We start from the raw sequence: 19,816 nt of genomic DNA on the forward strand, positions 1-19,816 counted from the left end.
TCGATGATGAAACAATATACTGTGCAGCCATAAATGGATTCATTTATTCATGTTAGATACTGAAAATAATGTTGATCATTGTTGCATCCCTCACAGTGCATTAAAAAACGTTAACAAGCACAACTTGATACTGTATTAGTAAATGTTAAACCATAATTAATAAATGCTGTACTAGTGTTCATTCTTTATTTATGTAAGTAAATACATGAACTAATAATAGCTAATGGACGCTTATTGTACAGTTTGACCTATAATAAAATATACAATAACTACAAATATTATCATATTATCGATAACTAAAATATAGTATAATATAAATAATATTAAAGTGCTTTCTATTTTAAAATTTGTCACAACCTCCAAACAGTCGTAATAAAATCCTACACAGTAGTTGTTTGTTAAAGTGTAAGAATGTGTCATTTGTTTTCATTTTAGACAACACACTACGTCTAAAACTTTAGATAGCAACAGAAAAGAGTTGAACATGTATAAAAAGAACACTTTCACGCCGCAAAGTCATTTTTTATTTTGTTGACAAGCAGAAATGATGGCCCTTATTTTTCTCTGGCAGACAGAGGCTGCACTGAGCATGTGCTGAGTACGTGTCATCACTCTAGTCTGTTTGTGACTGAGTACATTTATTGTGTTACAACTGCCTCTGGTCTCCTCTACGAGCACAGAAACACAGCTTTTTCCGAGTTTAAAAATCCAGACAAGCAAGCAGCCCTTGCTAGAGAGCATCATCTCATCCCACCGAAAATCCATACACAAAGCCCTAAAACCAAAATTTAAACACAACACCCACCACAAAATGGATCGCATCTTCCAATGATTTACGTGATCTTGAACCGCTGAACCCATTAGCAAATATTTGAACAGCTCTTTCTCTGTAGTCCAGAATTACAGAATGCTTTTGCTGGGGTGGGATGGGGGGATGAATTTGCCGAACAAACACTTCAGCGTGACTTCCTCTGGCCACAGTTACATTAGCGATTAACCTCTATGTGAACCTGCTCTTTATGCTGCCGCTTAGGTCTGTGTGCGAAATCAGAGAAATCGCAGTCTTCTAATAGGAAAACGAAGTAAGAATCGGAGTATTCCAAGCCAAAAAGTGCTCAAGAAGTCACCCTGAGGGAAAACACACAAACCAAAAAAAGCGTCCCTATGGAATAATGCCCTCGCTATAAAAACTGCGAGCGTAAAAGTTTGAGTGCTGCACTAATGCTGTAAATTGCTGGCACTGACTCATATTGTGAAGCAGCCTCTCAGAGCTACACAACTGTGGCCAAACACTAAGTATGTTGTGTAAGACGTCCAAATGCAGAATGAGATGGATTGGCTTATTGAGTGGAGAGCCCACCTGGATGTACTTGTGAATGTGCCAGGAAGCTTGTTTGCCGTCGTTGACAGACTCCACGGTGGTGTTGGCAAAGCCTGCGATGTCTCCGCCGGCGAACACCCAGGGTTCAGTGGTCTGCATGGTTTCGCTGTTCACCTCAGGAGTCCCCCATCGGTTCAGCTTTATTGGATCCAGGGCCTTCGTCACTGTTCCAGCACACAATGTGGAGAAGAGCAATGTGGAGTTAGAGCGACAGCACGCACCGTATAAACTGTTTTTAAAGAAGTACTTACTTTTATTTAGTATTTAGCAAGGGATAGAGATAGTTCACTCAAAAAAGTCTAACTTGTTCAAAGAAGATATACCTGTACTGAATAATGTTGAAAACCTTTAACCACTGACTTGCATATATTTGCTATTTATACTATGGATGCCACTGATTATAGGTTTCAAACTGTGAGTTCACACCGAAGGTGGCGAGAACGTCAAAGTTCGCTCTGGACTTCCCTGGCGACAAACGCTGTCTGCCTTTACTGCTCTGCCGGTGAGACTGAGAGCGTCAAAATTCACTAAACTGATCTTGTATTTAAAGGGGTCGTTGAAGCAAATCACTTACATTCCCGCATAAAGTGTGGATAGTTTGAAAATGTTGATCAAATTCATTAAACTATGGAAGATTAAGTTGTTTCATGTGGTGTGGCTTTGCTCCACTTATTCAATATGGGTTCATGTCTGAAATATTCTGAAAAAGCAATACTGGTTTGTATTGATACTACAGTTAGCATGAGAATCCTGCTTTAAAAAAATACATAAATATAATCTAATGGTCTTTGTTTTACCCATAAACACATCATAAATAAATAAAGATAAGCTGCACACAAATTACCACCTGTAGATTGCTTTATCCGTGGAAGGTTGGTCGGTAAAAAAGGTGCACAACCAACACTATCTGAGGTTTTCACTAAAGTTATAAAGTAGTGTGAAAGTGAAAGACTGAAACAGTAAACTGATGCTGTGACATGTTAACTGATAGATTCAAAAGACCGAAGAGTGGTTAGATAAAGACAAAATTATTGAAATATCACATTTAACAACTATATGAAACGTGATCCAACAGTATATCCTTGATAAACTGTCCGACGTGCACTGCTCTTTAGGAGCTGTGTGTGTGTGGGGCTGTGTGTGTGTGTGTATCTGTGTGTGTGTGTGGTCACGTAATGTGAATTTTCAGGGGATGGAGAGCTGTTCTGAAATGCTAGGTAAAACACGGTGTGGATGTGGATAATTTTCATTCTAAAATGGCATTTTAATACTAAGAGGTATTAGTGTAAACAGGGCCTAAGTGTGTATTTTTCAACGCTGTTTTGCGACAGGGGCGGGGCGGGGGATCGACGATGCTGGCTCAGCATCATGTTGTCTATTGGTCATCGGTGATGGACGATGGCATCGTTATCAACCCAGGCTCATTCTGAAAATGTACCCCTATATACATTTCTGTGGAGCGGCAAATACATCCCAGGAGCTACATTTTTTTGCAGTTTTTGTTTTCGTGAATCCACCAGAGGCCGCAGTTTACACTTTTTGAGACTTCAAATTTCTCTCGTGAGTGCCATTAGTGTTTTCCCCAACCAATAGTGTTTTCAAAAGCACCCACTTCCCTAAACTCAACCGACATTGATTTCAAAAACAATTCAGAAAAATAAAAGCTCTTGCCTGATTTTGATCACATTTTCAGATTTTACCACATTCTCACCATGTTATTTTTAAGTTTATTTTATTTTTTGGCTTCTGTTTTTGTCTTGCATGGTTTCTGGAACCGTTCTTTTTCAGACTCGAACCCCGTCATCCTGGTCAACTACTCTCTGCGTCCGACGTACATTGCGAGCTATTGGACAAACGTAACAGCAGGTAAGCAGTCCATACGGAGGTAAGCGGTCAACTGGTAAATGCAAAAAGTAAACGACGTCATTCCACCCCGTAGCTTTTTTTTTTAAGACAAAATGCAGCCATACTTTCAAAATCTTGGCCCATGTTTAACATAATAACTTTGTTCTTTTAAGTAATGCAGTACTTTACTCGTTACTCGTAACCCATATTAATTGTAATGCATTACCCCCAACGCTGATGGTAAATATATAGGTAAAATTTTGTCTCTTGAAGAACAGTGGCCAAGTATAAAGATTTATATCATGTATTGATATATACTTTTCAAATACACTTAATGACATTTTGACTTTTGTAAATCACAATGAAAGTTTAAAAAAGGATAGCCAAACAGTGTGACACTATTTAGTAATTGTTCAAATATTTTAACTGTACAGTACAGAGTGTGTAAACAGTATACTGTAGCAGTGCCATATGATGAATGACACTATAGATCAGTTTTACTGTTCAATGCGACCAAAAGTAGACCACATTTTGTCAAGGTAGTTTTTTGAGAAACTGCACAATTTAATATCAGCTTTAGACTGAAGCAAATAGACACTTGTAAATAGATGCATTTATTTCATTTATTCACCAACTGTTTAACAGTAGGACTGCAATGAATTACACAAAAGAATGCCTTTAAAATTCAAGCACATGATGGCACTTAAATAAAACACTGCATTCATTACTTTCCCACCTAAATACAACATATTTTTCCATTGACCATTTTAACACATCCAAGGTCTTCTGAATGCTTGTATGTAGTTATTTTTCTTCATGGTCATGCAGGGGTCCTGGCAGATAACCACATGTGCTGTTCATATTCACTTTCCTTTAAGATACTTCCAACAACCAGATACTTTTACAACAAAATGAACCTCATTTTTTTAAATGTTTGGCAAAAAACTGACTTGTCTTTCAAATGTGTGTCTTTTCTTTTGATATTTTGTTATCTAATGCAATGGCATTCTTACAGTTTTCTTACAGTTCTATTGTTGACAGTGTACAGTATTTTGTATCAAGACTGTACTGACATGCTGTATTGTGCATTGGTTTGGATGGAACATGTTGAATGGATCATTCATAGCCTTGAGCAGTCATTCGCTATTCACTAGTCAGGTGCAGGTATGGTACAGAGCACAGCATTTAGGTCCCCAAGGTAAAAATCCTATTCATCTTCACCATGGAGGTGGTGGTTTTTAACAATATAGCATTTAAAGAAAGATTATGACTTAATCTTATTTTTAACAGGTGAATTCTTGGCAAACTGCTTTCCTTGTGATTCTGCTAAAAATGATTGATTCTTCAACAACTGTAATTATTTAATTGTGGCAGTCTCTCAATACTCTGAAAATGTGCTAATATTATATGCATGAGTTGCTGTAAACATTTTCAAAAGTTTTTAGAAATATAAAAAAAAAAAACTAAATACAATTTATATTAACAAATTGCAAATAGCATATGCATTTAGCCAAAAATACTTTAAATCTATTTAGACAAATAAATTAACAAACAAACAAATAAATAAATAAATAAATAGGATACATGGGGCTCTCTACTCTTGTATACATTGTTGAAAAGTGTTGGCACCATACTGTAGCTTGTGGTAAAATTCTGTTTCCCCTTCAGTCAGTCACTCTGAGTTATGTTGAAATGCCAAATTGTTCCACAATTTAGCACAGTGGTGCCTGGAAGGTTCCTGCAGTGTTTCCAACTCTGATCAGACACAACTAAACCAACTAAGTAGGATCCGAATAAGCATTTGGCTATTAAATACAGGTGTGTTTGATCAGGGGTAGAGATACTGTAAACACTGCACCCCGGCTTTAGCACATCATAAAGTATGAATGGGGGAAAACTATATTATATTTGTATTTTTGGGGATGTTTTCATCCACTCTGGGGTGAATTTGAGTCTTAATTTGGCCATAATTTCTCTGTGTTTCAGCTTGCATAATGAGTTTATGTGACAAATCTTATTTTGACAAATATTTTGAGAAAATACTTTGAAAAAAAAAAGAAAACTACTAAACTGCTTAGAAAAGTACAATATTTTAACTCTAGCTAAATGTTATAAATGATGTCACTGATTTGGTGTAAAAAAACACTGAAGATTACGTATTTATAATATAAAAAGCATTCATTTTTTACCTTTTATCAAAGTCTTGGAAATATTAAACAACATTGCCTTTAATGCATTGTTTTTAAGTGAAGTTTATTCATAAACTAATTTTGAGAGGATCACGTGCTTATGATTTATCACGGCCGGTCTCAAATTTGCTAATCAGTATCTTCCAATCATTCGAGCCCTAAGCTACTATAAATAACCACAGTTTTCAGTTCACTTTATCTTCGTTTGGAAGAAACCCCCCTCCTCCCCTTTTCTTCTCCTTTACCTCTGACTGGGCGACATGGCGGCCTAGTGGTTAGCACTGCGAGCCCCACAGCAAGAACACCGCCGGCCCTGGTCTCTCAGGACCGGTGGATGTTTCTGTGAGGAGTTTGTATGTTCTCCCCGTGTCCGCGTCGGTTTTCACCGGGTTCTCCGGTTTCCTCCCACCATCCAAAGACATTCAACATACATAACAATCAAACATTTATCTAACCCTCGTGTTCCCTTAGCTACCGCAGCGGGGGAGTTCTGATATCCACCGAGCTCAGGCTCCCCTCTCGCTCTGCCAAACGGGAGGAAGCCCCGGACTCGAGGAGTCCTTGAGCTAGGGGCTCTCTCCCGGGACAGCATGCCAAACAAGCTTTTATAAATCATCAGCTAAGTGTGAACTGTTGAAATTATGTTGGTGGCTGTTTTTACCCCATTTGCTTCCATTATAACCACATTTTGATTACAAAACCGTGAGCCCATATAATCATGCAATTTTTATTGATAGCAAGTTTTCCTGAATGGAAGAGAAAAAATTTGTCATTTTTACTGTTGATCATCAGTTGGTACCATTAACGCTTTAGATAGGCCTGTGCAAGAAAGCTTAGTTTCTGGATTTTTAATGGAGTATAATTGCAAATTAAAGTGTTTCTATGTGTATGTTTGTGTGTGAGAGTAACCTTTGCGCACTTACCTAGATGTGTATGAGAAAATCAAAATATGCATCTCAGTTCTCAGAACTACATGGAGTAAACAAAAACAAAGACTGTGTTTATACACCACCACATGTAGTTATAATGGAAGTCAATAGAGCAAAAACAGCAACCAAAATGAGGGGGAAAAAAAATGAAAATCCAACAACGCATCAAAGCCAATGTTGTAACTAATCATTTACACGTGCAAGTGATAAAAGGTGAAAAAATCCAATAAAAGCTACTTTTTATATTGAAAATATAAATATATATATATATATATATATTTTTATTTTTTTACCAAATCATTGAGATAATTTGTGAACCTGGCAATGAAAGAGTTAAAATCGTGTAATTTTCTAAACCTACAGTATTTAGTAGTTTTGATCAGGACTGAGGTGAATTAACAGATTTATGTAAAAAAATAAAAATAAAAATTAATCTGATGCATTTTTACAGCTGTTTAATTCAGTGAATGTTTTCATCCATAAGATAATAAAAGGGTACAGTAATAAATGCTTTAATTTTTTTTTCAAAATCCATCAATCAGTCTTGACAAACAAATAACCACTAGCTCTGCCAACTCCCATTAAGCACCGCAAATTAAGCAATTAGGCACAAACGCATGGTCATTTTCTTTTCTTTCTTTCAAATATGTAATGGGGAATGTCTACAGGGGAATATGTAAGATATTATGTAATAGGCGATGCGGTGCTGTAGTTAGTAGTGCTGTCGCCTCACAGCAAGAAGGTCGCTGGTTCGAGCCTCAGCTAGGTCAGTTGGTGTTTCTATGTGGAGTTTGTATGTTCTCCCTGCGTTTGCGTGGGTGCTTCGATTTCCCCACAGTCCAAAGACATGTGCTATAGGTGAATTGGGTAGGCTAAATTGTCCGTAGTGCATGTGTGTGAATAAGTGTGTATAGATGTTTCCCAGAGATGGGTTGCAGCTGGAACAGCATCCGCTGTGTGAAACATGTGCTGGATAAGTTGGCGGTTCATTCCACTGTGGCAACCCTAGATTAATAAAGGGACTAAGTCGAAAAGAAAATGAATGAATGTTTATGTAATAACATTATATACAGTACTTAAGCACATCATATGAAGGGAAGGAAACAATAGTATATATTTAATAGTTCATCTTCTGTAGATTTTTAGTACTGTTAATTTGCAAATACAGATAACTGTTTTATTCATTTTCATAAAACACGTTTTAATCGGGCATCACAGTGGCATAGTGGGTAGCAAGAGCACAATCGCTGGTTCGAGCCTCAGTTGGGTAAGTTGGCATTTCTGTGGGGAATTTGCATGTCCTTTCTTCGCTATAGGTGAATTGGGTAAGCTAAATTGTCTGTAGTGCATGTGTGTGAATGAGAGTGTATGGATGTTTCCCAGAGATGGGTGGCAGCTGGAAGGGCATCCGCTGCGTAAAACATATGCTGGATAAGTTGGCGAATCTTTCCGCTGTGGCGACCCCAGATTCATAAAGGGACTAAGCTGAAAAGAGAATGAATGAATGAATTAATTAATTAATAAAATTGTCCTTAGTGTATGTGTGTGAATGGGAGTGTATGGGTGTTTCCCAGTGATGGGTTGCAGCTGGATGAGCATCCGCTGCATAAAACATGTGCTGGATGAGTTGGTGGTTCATTCCGCTGTGGCAACCCCTGATTAATAAAGGAATTAAGCCAAAAAGAAAATGAATGCTTGTCATTGTTCAATGAAGAGATCATATGCAAAAAAAAAAAAGCATAAAAAATGATGAAACCAAAGAATATGTATTTATGCAGTAAATTCTACATTACATAAAATGATCACATTTCCTATGCATATTTAGATTTGAGCATTTTACCTAACTATTATTAAATTGTAATAAAAAAAGTGGCCATTTTAGGGGAAGGACCATTCTCATTCTAAAAAAAGAACCTGATTGAGCAAACCTCTGAGCGGGATGAGTCATCAATAATTCAGGTCTGTTCACTAGCGTGCATTAACATAATCAAAGCCAACAACTATACACTGATAGCCACAAATCTCACGCATGTGCTCTTAGAGTGTCCAAACGCTTTTTCTGTTGCCACCGAGGACACGCAACTATTCACTTAACGACTGCTGGATATTGTTTAAGCTGAAAAATGAAGACATGTCTTTGATGGAGGAAGAAATGACAGTCCCTCTGGATGCCTGCGTGAGACAAGCAGAGGAATTTGTAACCCTGACGGCCCTGTTGATGCTTTTGCTGTGGCTGTTATTGTTGAGTATTTTTCCCCCTTCCTTTTCCATTTTTTTTTTCTCGAGACCAATCCCCTGGTCCCTCCGTCTGCTCTCCTCGCCTGACGCTCCAGTGATCATGAAGACTGCCGGCCTCATCACTTTCAGCAAAAAAAGAAAAAAAAGAAAGAAAAAGAAACACATCCTCACACCCTTCTTGTTTGTTTCCCTCCTCCCTTTCTCTCTATGTCTGTGTGTCGTACACACACACACACACACGCACACACACACAGGCTGTGGAGTGTGACAAATCTAAGGGACTCCTGAGATCTTCCCTTTAAATGAAATGGCCTCCTCTCAAAATCCAGTAGTACTCTCCAGAGTAACTTCTCATACAACTGCTCATTGCCAAGCTCCATTAGAAGATAGAATGCATGCCGCTGTGTGAAGTGCAGACAGGAATGCGCTGGCATGAAGAAAAGGTGCATTACTGAAAACCTGCATACTGCTATTTGTCAATATGTGCACTGGAGAAAACAGCGACCACAGGGATCCAGATGAACTGTTATAGCACAAAGAACACCCAAGCCCCTTACTAAACATTAGGAGCATACCTGTCAACCCTCCAGTTTTTTCCTGGGATTATACCGTATTTTACAGTTCTATTACACTATTATTCTGTAAAGGCATTTTTCCGTTTTTCTCCCATATTTCCAATCGTTCTATGAAGGGTGGCAATAAACATTAAAGAGCCAATCCTCCCTACGCAACCCGTACCACCAAACCAACAGTGGAAGCACCTTACACTTAAATGTGAGTCTGTTTTGTGATTTCATTTTATTTAGGCATTAAAACACTTTGAAATAAATATAAAAACGGCAGGAATCCCTTCTTTTTCATCACAGGTGCCTCCTATGCAATCCTCAAAACATTCATATAGCGGTGCGTGACTGTCAGCTGACGTGCTCCATAGTGATAAATAGTTTCCCCAAACAGATTCTGTACATATAAATCATAATAATAACATCTAAAGTTGTCAATCTTGGTGGATTTTCTTTCAAACACAACTAATTTTGTCCTAAATGAGTAAAAAAGTTAGGAAAGCAATCGAATGATTTCATTTGAACGTTAGATGTATGCATTTTTAAAGTGACACCACTGTTATTTAATGTCATCACACTAAAAATCTAAATAAATGGGATTCATTCGTTGCTCTTTAATCAGAATGGGTAAGTTATAAAGTGAAGAAAAGATTCATGAGATTTGATAACTTGGTTATATTTCTTTATAATAACTATTAACTTTAATAAGCTGAAATGTTTATAAACTGCTATTTTATTCGTTGCTAATGTATACTATTTATTTTTTTGTTTGTAAATATTAATAATAAAACATATTACCGACCGTGTAACTGTTTAAAGACAATGAAGCAGCTCTAGATGAACATATTTAGTAATTTGGGATGTTATGGTGGGCATATCTCTTATTTTTACATGCCAATGTTGACAGGTATGATAAGGAGCACAAACAGAACATATAGGGGTGCAATGCTGTAGACTGCAATGCAGCGATTCACATATCCCCCATTTTAACTGCATTACCAACAAATGATTTGCTAAATTACATGACTGCATCTTGGTTCTTTTCAACTAGTTCTGATCAAAGCAATCAGAGTGGTGTGAAAAGGACCCAAATCGGCAGAAAATGCTAAAATGTATCATGTATTGCCTTTGGTCTAGATCAATCTAGATCAAATGAACTGAACTGAAGATATAACAGCACCCTTAATCTCCATAATATAAACAGCACAGTGACACAGGAAGGAAGCAGATCTCATGTAACAATTATGAGAGATCCTACAGTTAGAACTTTCCCAATGATTATTTGGTGTATTTGGCATGTGAAGTTGCAATGATGAGTCACACACAATTTCGTTACAAAGTTCATGTGTGCGCACACACGGCGAACACACACACACACACACACACACACACACACACACATCCACACATCCACACACACACACACACACACACACACACACACACACACACACACACACACACACACACACACACACACACACACACACACACACACACACACTTAACTTTGTACTGTTTTTAGATGGCAAATGAGACAGGATACATGTTACTATCCTCTGCTGTATGGATATCTATAAAATCACTGTAATTCATGAACATGCACTGATTTAAAAAAACATTTTAAACTTGTAAAACTCATACTTGATCACAGTGAGCTAAACAGATCTTTTAATCGCAGTTGCTTTGTGCACGTCCTGTCTTGTGGATATGATTATACATGTTACTATGGAGACATGTTAATATGTAGCTGTCAGTCAATTCGGTGGGCAGGAAAACCGCACTCCTACGTCACATGGCAGTGGGCCTTAAAATGGGAGGGATTTGGATCCTATTTTAACACCAGGAATTAAAAAAAAAGAGACTTATTGTGTTTAAAATCACCCAAACATAACTGTAGACAAACTATACATACACACAATTCTGTCCAAACAACTCCCAAAAGATTATTTTCATCATAGGTGCCCTTTAATAATATCAAATAAACTTGTCTCTGAAATGTGGTAATTTGACAGTAGCTTTGGTTGAGTTTAAATTACCTTTAAAACAATGCATAGATTTAATTAATACATTTAATAAATAATACATTAATAAATATAATTAATACATGTGTTCTGCCAAAACTCAATATGAAATTAACATGTTAAAGGGAAACTTTACCCAGAAATAAACTCTGTCCTTATTTACTTTCACCTGTTTCAAACCTATTTGAGTTTCTTTGTTCTGTTGGAGACAAAAGAAGATATTTTGAAAAATGCTGGATGTTGAAGCCTATCAACTTCAATAGAAGAAAAAAAAATACTATTGAAGACAATACAGCCCAGCAACCAGAATTTTTCAAAATACATTCTTTTGTGTTCAACAGTAGAATGAAACACCAAAAGGTTTTGATCAAGTGAAGGAATTTTTTTTTTTTTTTGTGGGTGAACTATCCCTCTAAGTAACTGGATCATTGTTGAATTCTAGCTAATGTTTTCACTATTGCCAGTATCAGTTCTGGTAAATAATTCAGATGTATTTGGATTTAAACTAATAAGATTGCATGGACATTTGTGGTTCCTGAAATAATCCACTTCTCATCTGATCTCACAGTGCTGGTTGCATTGCAGCTTGTCAATGTGTCAATGAAGTTAAAATATTCACTGTAGCTCACAATGAAGTCTCTTTTTTATGGCTAAACTAATAAATGGTCACAGCAGCATGCGTTTCAAAAGAGTAGTTTTTTCAGGGTATTTTTTCATTTGCAACTTAATATTTCTTATTCCGAAAAGAAAAGGCAACATTATAAGTTAGCAGTCTTAAACTTTAGAAACAATTAAAAAAATATTAAATTATTAGAGGTGGTGTGGAGGCATAGCGGGTAGTGCTGTCACCTCACAGCAAGAAGGTTGCTGGTTCCAGCCTAGGCTGGGTCAGTTGACATTTCTGTGTAGATTTTGCGTGTTCTCCCTGTGTTTGTGTGGGTTTCTTCTGGGTGCTCTGGTTTCCCCCACAAATTAAAAGACATGTGCTATTGGTGAATTGGGTAAGCTAAATTGACCTTCAAGAGTTCACACTTAGCTGATGATTGATAATAAAGCTAGTTTGGCGTGCTGTCCCGGGAGAGAGCCCTGAGCTTATAAGATCCTCGAGCCCTGGGCTCCCTCCCGTTGCAAGGCGAGAGGGGAGTTTGAGCTCAGGTAGATCTTGATGACTCCCCTCTTTCTTGTTGAAGTGTCAGATACGAATGCTGAAAGGTGTACTCAGAGTTTAGCTAAAGTATTTGGATTAATTGTTTAGAGTGCTTGTTTTTGAACTGTGGAAAATCAGAGGACCTGGGGAAAAACCCACGCGACGCGATTGTGTTAGAATGAGAGTGTATGGGTGTTTCCCAGTGATAAGTTGCAGCTGGAAGGGGATGCGCTGCATAAAACACATGCTGAATAAGTTGGCGGATTAATAAAGGGACTAAAGCCGAAATGAATGAATAAATGCCCAAAGTCACTTTTTATAAATAGTCTTGGCAACTCTAGCCTTCAGCTTTTTAAGTTTATGAAATAACACTTTACTTGACGGGGGTGTTCATAAGACTGACTTGACACCTTCATAATCATGATAATACACGGCATTAATATGAAGGAGGTTTTATGGATGCCATTAAGTTTAATTTTAAATGTAAAGATGAATTTGTTCAGGATTTCTTTGTTAAGGCAGCTTGACATTACCAAGATAAATTAACCTGTCATAAATCTTTCATAAACACGACTAACGTTGTGTGGAATAATTATCTACCTTTATTTTGCAGTCATCATGTAGTTGGTTATGACATTGCTTGTCATGAGGCCATTATAACAGTCATGAGTATTTTTTCTGACCACGTTTTTCAGTAGAACAAACTTCTCATTTTAAATGTTAAAACTGTTGAATACTGTTATTGTTACAATTACCAGCAATTTAATATTTACAGACCGCTGATAAACATCCAGATTGCATAGAACTACAAATGTGCCATTTTATGGACTACAAGACACAATCATGCACTGCACACACACACTGGTTCCTAATCCTGGCTGACTGCTAACAAACACAGCTAAAAGCTGTTCAGAAATGAGGACATGGACTTTAAACACAGCACAGACAAACACGCAAGTTGCTGAATCTTGTTATACTGTTAGTGAACATGACGACGTGCTTCCCGTGCATTGTCTTGCAATGTACTGATCTTTGCTTTATTTGTTTTACGTTATCTGCTGCCTGCCTTTGATCATCCGCCTGTTTATGACCACGTCTCTGGATATGCCTGTATACATCTGTTTGCCTGTGTTGACTGTTGCTTGCCTGACCATTCTGTTGAATAATCCTGCATTTGGATTCGCACCATGCTGTCAGCGTCCCAGTCACATTAGTTATAGTTCTTGTTATTTATTTATTTTTTTCCTCAACTACAGTTTACTACAAATTAAATTCATTTCATTTAACCCTTTAAAGGGCGCTTATTGAAAAATTCACGGCAAAACCTAAGTGTTACTGGGGATTATTATAAGGCTAGTGAACAAATAAAATAAACACATTTTATACGTTTAAATAATTTTATACTCTATAATTTTATACAATTATACTGTAATCAATGTCAATGAAGGCACCAAATATGGCTACTCATAATTAACCAATTTCAATCTTACTAACACCCCCTTAGGTGCACTCAAAAATATTTTGCTGTTTGATACTTATCTAAAATTAGCTGAAACAACACAATTCTTGAGATTTTTTTTAAACAAATTTATTGCTTTATGTTCACTCTATTAAAATTAATTGATTTGTGTTGGGACAACATGAATGAAATGTTTGGGAGCCTGCATTTTGTACAATGTGTAGTGTTTCTGTTTATAGTTAATTGGTGTTTAATTTATTGTCTTGCTTTTCAAGTGATCAGTGTTTAATACTGCAAAAATAAAAAAATAAAAAATGCAGAATCTTGAATCAGCTATGATGCTCCAGAAACAGAAAAAACAGCATATTTGGAACAACATAAGGGGTCACAAATTTAATTCTGAATTATTATTATTATTATTATTATTATTATTATTATTATTATTATTACTTTTATTTTATTATATATATATATATATATATATATATATATATATATATATATATATATATATATATAGTAATAATAATAATAATAATAATACAGAATTAAATTATATATTTATATATATATATATATATATATATATATATATATATATATATATATATATATATATATATATATATATATATATTTTTTGTGAACTACTTTACCCGTTAATTGCAAAAATGTCTTAACGTTGCTTTGCTCTTAGGTGTAGGGGTCTGAAGGCAGACCCAGTCATGCTTCATGGAGTCCAGCAAAGGATCCTCATGCTGGTAAAAGTAGCCAGTCAGCTGCTCATCCCGCTGGCCAGTGGTGATCTAATCACCGAGCAGCCTGCCCACCCAAGATTGCAGGGGGAGAATTTCTCGCTATCTCAGCTTTTCTCTTCTCTAACGCGGCAACGCAGCCCTCTTCTGTCGGCTCCGCTGGCCATTGGAGTGGATAAGTAATTCATATCTTGGGCAAGGTGCGGGGAGTGAGTGGCATTTATAAGCTTGCTATCTCTGAGCTTCAAGCTGGTGATGAAACGACTCTCCGCTCAGAGACATTACAGTGTTTAGGATGGATGACAGGTCTGCTAGAGAGCAACAACACTGGGACAACAAAACGCTAAGTAAAGAAGAAAAAAAACATGAGGAGGTGAAACATATCCAGATAAATGTGTGCTGACAAATAAACAAATAATATATGGTGGGTTACACAAGTCTGAATTTTGCATTACCATGATTTTCAAAATGTCTTGGTATTATAAATATAAAAACCTCATCTTTTATGACTGTAATAATGGAAATAAATACTCAAGAATGTGTGATCCAGACATAATATGTGAATGTGTGCTTGATGTTTTTGGCTAATCTGCTGAAATGAGATTGTATTTGTGATGCTGGATTGATAAAGGATTCCCATAATGAAACCAGGCTCTCGTTTTGAGGGTCTTATCATCTCCTGCCTCTCTCTCAGAGTGATGGTTATCGGACTGTGGCTACTAAAATCTGCTAAGGAAAGATAAGTAGGGCAGTGCTGAATGCTTATTGACAAGGGAACAGTCTGGAGTCTGTGATGGTTCGCTGGGGAAATCTTTCACATGGACCACAGGTGAACAAACACGTGCTCTTTTAAAATCCCGTCTCAAACACAAGTACAAAATAATGTGTACATGGAATCATGTTGGTACTTCTACACTGCTTGCTAAACAGCTGGGAAATCAGTTTGGGAAATCCCATTGTTATTATTACATGCAATATATTTAGCTTAGAAAAATGTAAAAGAGTAAAAGGTAAACTCATTCCAACTACAACAACGTGTTCTTTAATACCTTCAGACTCAGCCCTGACCTTACCTGCTGGATCATTCAGCATGGAGCCAAAGGCACTGATGATGAAATCTGCTTTCAGGTGGACAATTTGCTCTTCGTCCACAATCCAGGTGCCATCCTCCTGCTGCTCTGTGCGGCAGAAGCGCAGGCCTGAGACACGTCCATTTTTCTTCATTACCTCATGAGGTGACAAGAAGGGCAGGAATTCACACTTTTCCTCTTTGGCTGCCTCCATCTTAAAATAAAATAAAAAATAAATAAATAAATAACTGAAATCAAACAAGATTAACGTGAACTTAATGTAGTGAGAATAACTGCATGCATTCATCTTGACTTGACACTGAACCTGAACTCCCAGAAAACTCATAGAAGATTTGAATATCTTCCTAAGCCTGCTTGCAAACAGCATAAGATGATGTTTTGGAGACCCAAATTTCCCATAATCTTCAAGAAGAATCTACAAAGCCAAGGTTCAAACCCCAGGAAGCAGTTTTGTATCTTCTGCTTGCTGCTTAACCCACCAGGTTTCTTCTACTCCTTCCAAGGTACTTCCTGATAACAGTACCCGTGGATTCAATTAAATTCAATTCAATTCATGTTTATTATATAGCGCTTTTACAATGTAGATTGTGACAAAGTAGCTAAACATGAAGTTCTATGGCTTGTTTCCACTGACTGGTACAGTACGGTACGGTTCGGGTCGGTACGGGGCACCTTTATCAGGCTTGTGTTCCACTAGCAAGGGTACCCTTTTGGTGGGTGTGGTGTATGACAAAGTTTCAGTCGACGTCATGCTCGCTTGAGAAAATATCTACAATAAAGCTGCACAGGCTGCTCACATATCATATGAAAAGCACTTCTCACAAAACAGACGCTTTACACACAAATACTTGTGTATAAATGTTTATTACCAACTTTTCTATTAACATGATTTGATTATAACTGCAGATCAATGACAGTGTGAAATAGCCTACTGTAACATCTGTAATTATTTTAAATAAATAAATAAATAAATAAAGGAACATATATGAACACATACGGACACTTACAGTCCTCGATATGTTACCAACTACAGAAAAACTACACACAGCAGACATTTCGTCCTTAATTAGGTTCAAAACAACACAAGGTATAGCCTACAGTCAGTGAAGACCTCTCATCTGTCTGTAATCTTCAGCAGCACATGAAGCCTCTGTTAGAGAGTCACTCCATCATTCCCAGTTCAAATTAGTCCAAAAGGTGATGATAAAAATTAAAACAAGGCAGTTTGTTCACGTTTGCTGAAGAAATAACGTGCTCCTTTGTTTTCCATTTTTTTCCGCGCTCCACTCTCGCGTTTGTCCTTTTCTTTCTGAACGTGTCATTCTCGTGTTTGTTAGCTTCTCACAGGATCGGGTTTCCAAAGCTTGTCAATAATCAAGCGCACGTTATTACCATCAGCTCAAGAAGTTAGTTATTTTAGATAAAGACGCGCGGCAAACGCAAATAATCTCTCGCTTTGTATTTCAAACATGGCGGGTCCATTGTTTACATTCTGGCTTGTTGCGTAAGCGAATGACGTATCTCTGTAAACCAATAGTGTTCAGCTGCGCGTCTAGCTCCGCCTTTTGGTAACCTTTCTTGTGTTTGGGACCCTTTCGAAAGGGTGCCAAAAAAGTGGTATGGTACAGTTTGGTTCAGTACGCCTTTTGACAGTGGAAACGGCCATAAAAGCATACCAAACCGAACCGTACCACTCAGTGGAAACGGGCCACTAGTAAACTGAAACTGCGTCAGTCCAGTTTTCAGAGTTTAAGTTCAGTTAAGTTCAGTGTGGTTTAATTTTCACTGCTGAAAGTCCAAGCACTGAAAAGCAATTCCATCAATGCACAGCTTCACAAGTCCCAAACCAGCTCCCAGATAATTTCTACTCCAATAAAAAACTCCAGTTTAAACCGTCTACTAGGTGCTAGATTCCTTCCACTTACATTTGACACTCTCTTCAACCCTTGCTCTTCTCCATCTTACTGTCCTATTTTTCACTTCCAGCATCTCCTGACCTCCTTAACCTAGGGTCATCTTCACACTGGTTTGCAGTCATGAACATCCAACAGGTTATGGGGATCTTTAATGCCCTTACTTTGCAGTGAACAGCAGTAGTTCCTAGCTAGTAGATTGTGACAGAAATGACAGGCTTGTTTTTAACGGTACCCTAAAGTATAATGAAAATCTGGGTATACGAAGGCATAGTAGATTAATGAAAAATCAGTATATGGAAATGGGCTGACTGTGAGCCTCAGACACCACAATTTCCTTGTGCTCATATAAATTCCACATGTGTTAAACCATGGACAATGGGGCAATCAGAAGAAAAAACAAACTGATGTGACTCACAGGCCATGCCCTCTGCTTTTGTATGTATGCCTACTTTAGGTCATTCATCCAGACCTGACAATCAGTCACGTCATCAGGAGAACACAACTCATATGCAACTCTGAGATCATAAAAAAAGCTCTGAAATCATTAATATGCATGCCTTAGTATAAGTTTGATACGCTAAATGTTTTCTAGTGATACAACAATAATAATTTTCCTCCCTAAGTTATTTTAGGCATTTATTTCACTAAATAAGTAAGCTTTTATTTTAAAACGCAAGCCCTAGATTGATTACTGTGCTACCGGGCAATAACAGCCCAAGTCAAGTTCAAAATAGCTTCAGAGCGCAAAATACAGGATTTAAGGATTGCACATTTATACAACTTCCTTTCGAAGAGGCATAAAGTATATTTAGTTGCATATTTCGTTAATTTAAGGTGTTTTTGTGAACTTTAATGCATATGTTTCAATAAACATATGTAGACTGCATAATTGTGTCGAATCACTCAGCTCAACTGTCATGCAGAGGTTAATACAACATCCTGACAATTTTCATTGACAATATAGCTTCAAAACACAACGCAATACATCTCTATCACTCTATTTTGTCAAGTTTAATTTTAATTTAGACTTTATATAAAACAGATCTGGTGCCCAAAATAGGTTAACATTACTCTGATTGGGTTTATATTTGTCTGTGTTCACAGTACGTTATGTGTGTGTGCATGCGTGCGTGTGTCTGTAAGAGTGTCGCATGGGAGTGGAGCTTATTAATATTCACGACACAAACCATATATGGTCAATCATGGACCTTCTGATTTTGGAGTATTTTATGAAGTAATGAATGAGGTTAAATAACAGTTTCTGGAGATTATTTGAATTTACCGAAGCTGCAAATATACTATGTAGACATCAGCGAACAGTTTAATTTATTTAAACCAATGAAGTATATGGCACCTTTAAAGGGCCATGAAGCCCCCCGTTTAAGCAGGATGTTTTCACACCTCTAGTTTGGAAAAAGTCAGGAAAGTGGGTGTGTCTAGCTTTGTTTGGGTGGGAGTGTCGGGGGAGGAAAAATGGCCAGGGTTTGAATAAAAATGGGCAGGGTTTGAATAAAAATGGGAGTTGTCATTTGGGCACGCGCTTCTGACCGAGTACAAACAAACACACACGCAGGGGAGACAGTGTGTTTAATGACAGTGGGATGTTTGATACAGCACGTCGTATAATAGAGAAAAAAGCCTCTGCATTTCTCTGTAACTCAGATGCACTCAGGAGGTCAGAAAGCCATGTGTGTATAGACTATCCTGTCACAAAATGCGGCGAAAATTCAACACAACGGTCGGCAATAGTTTGCTTAGTGTTCACGTGTTTACATTCAGAGAGCAGCATTTACAGCGGACCTTTAAATATTGTAGTGATATTAACGTACTGTAAACTAAGTAACTTAGAAATCATTTTGACTAATATCTGTCTTTAAACACTGAAAGAGTACAGCTGACCATACCAACTATAACTTTGCCATCTGAATTAACAAAGAAAGGGCGCTGATCGCATATACTTACCGAATCTGTAGAAAGGATAATCACCACATACTGGAGCTGCGTCTTTTTTTAAAAGAGACGAGCAGTAAAAAATGTTACAAGCGCATTTCTGCCGCGTGTCATGTCTACACATCCACGCGTGAGTCTAGCAGTGCTCACATAGAAAGAAAATGAAAACAAAACCTTCACATTACGAAAGCAACACTGGCGACCCGTATCTCCAAACAATTCTTATTCCTTTCCCACAACTTTTGGCAACACAGCGTGTGTTGTCTCTATGCTGTCTGAACACTGTTTCAGGTACAGTCTAAGAAAGCTAGCATACATATTAATGAAGT

At 37.4% G+C, this 19,816-nt stretch overlaps 1 protein-coding gene across 2 annotated transcripts in view; it reads right to left on the minus strand.

Moving 5' to 3' along the window:
• The window catches only part of dpydb (dihydropyrimidine dehydrogenase b), a 303,194-nt gene that overhangs the window by 165,487 nt on the left and 117,891 nt on the right, over nt 1-19,816 (minus strand). For both annotated transcript variants that reach the window (XR_012386199.1, NM_212893.1), the window contains 2 exon segments: nt 15,604-15,814; nt 1,361-1,545 (listed from right to left, as the gene is read on the minus strand). Coding sequence is in view for 1 of the 2 variants with exons in the window: in NM_212893.1 (NP_998058.1) it covers nt 1,361-1,545; nt 15,604-15,814 (396 nt within the window). In the remaining variant the exon portion in view is untranslated.

The sequence above is a fragment of the Danio rerio genome, chromosome 2, assembly GCF_049306965.1.
Source record: "Danio rerio strain Tuebingen ecotype United States chromosome 2, GRCz12tu, whole genome shotgun sequence".
Classification (NCBI taxonomy): domain Eukaryota; kingdom Metazoa; phylum Chordata; class Actinopteri; order Cypriniformes; family Danionidae; genus Danio; species Danio rerio.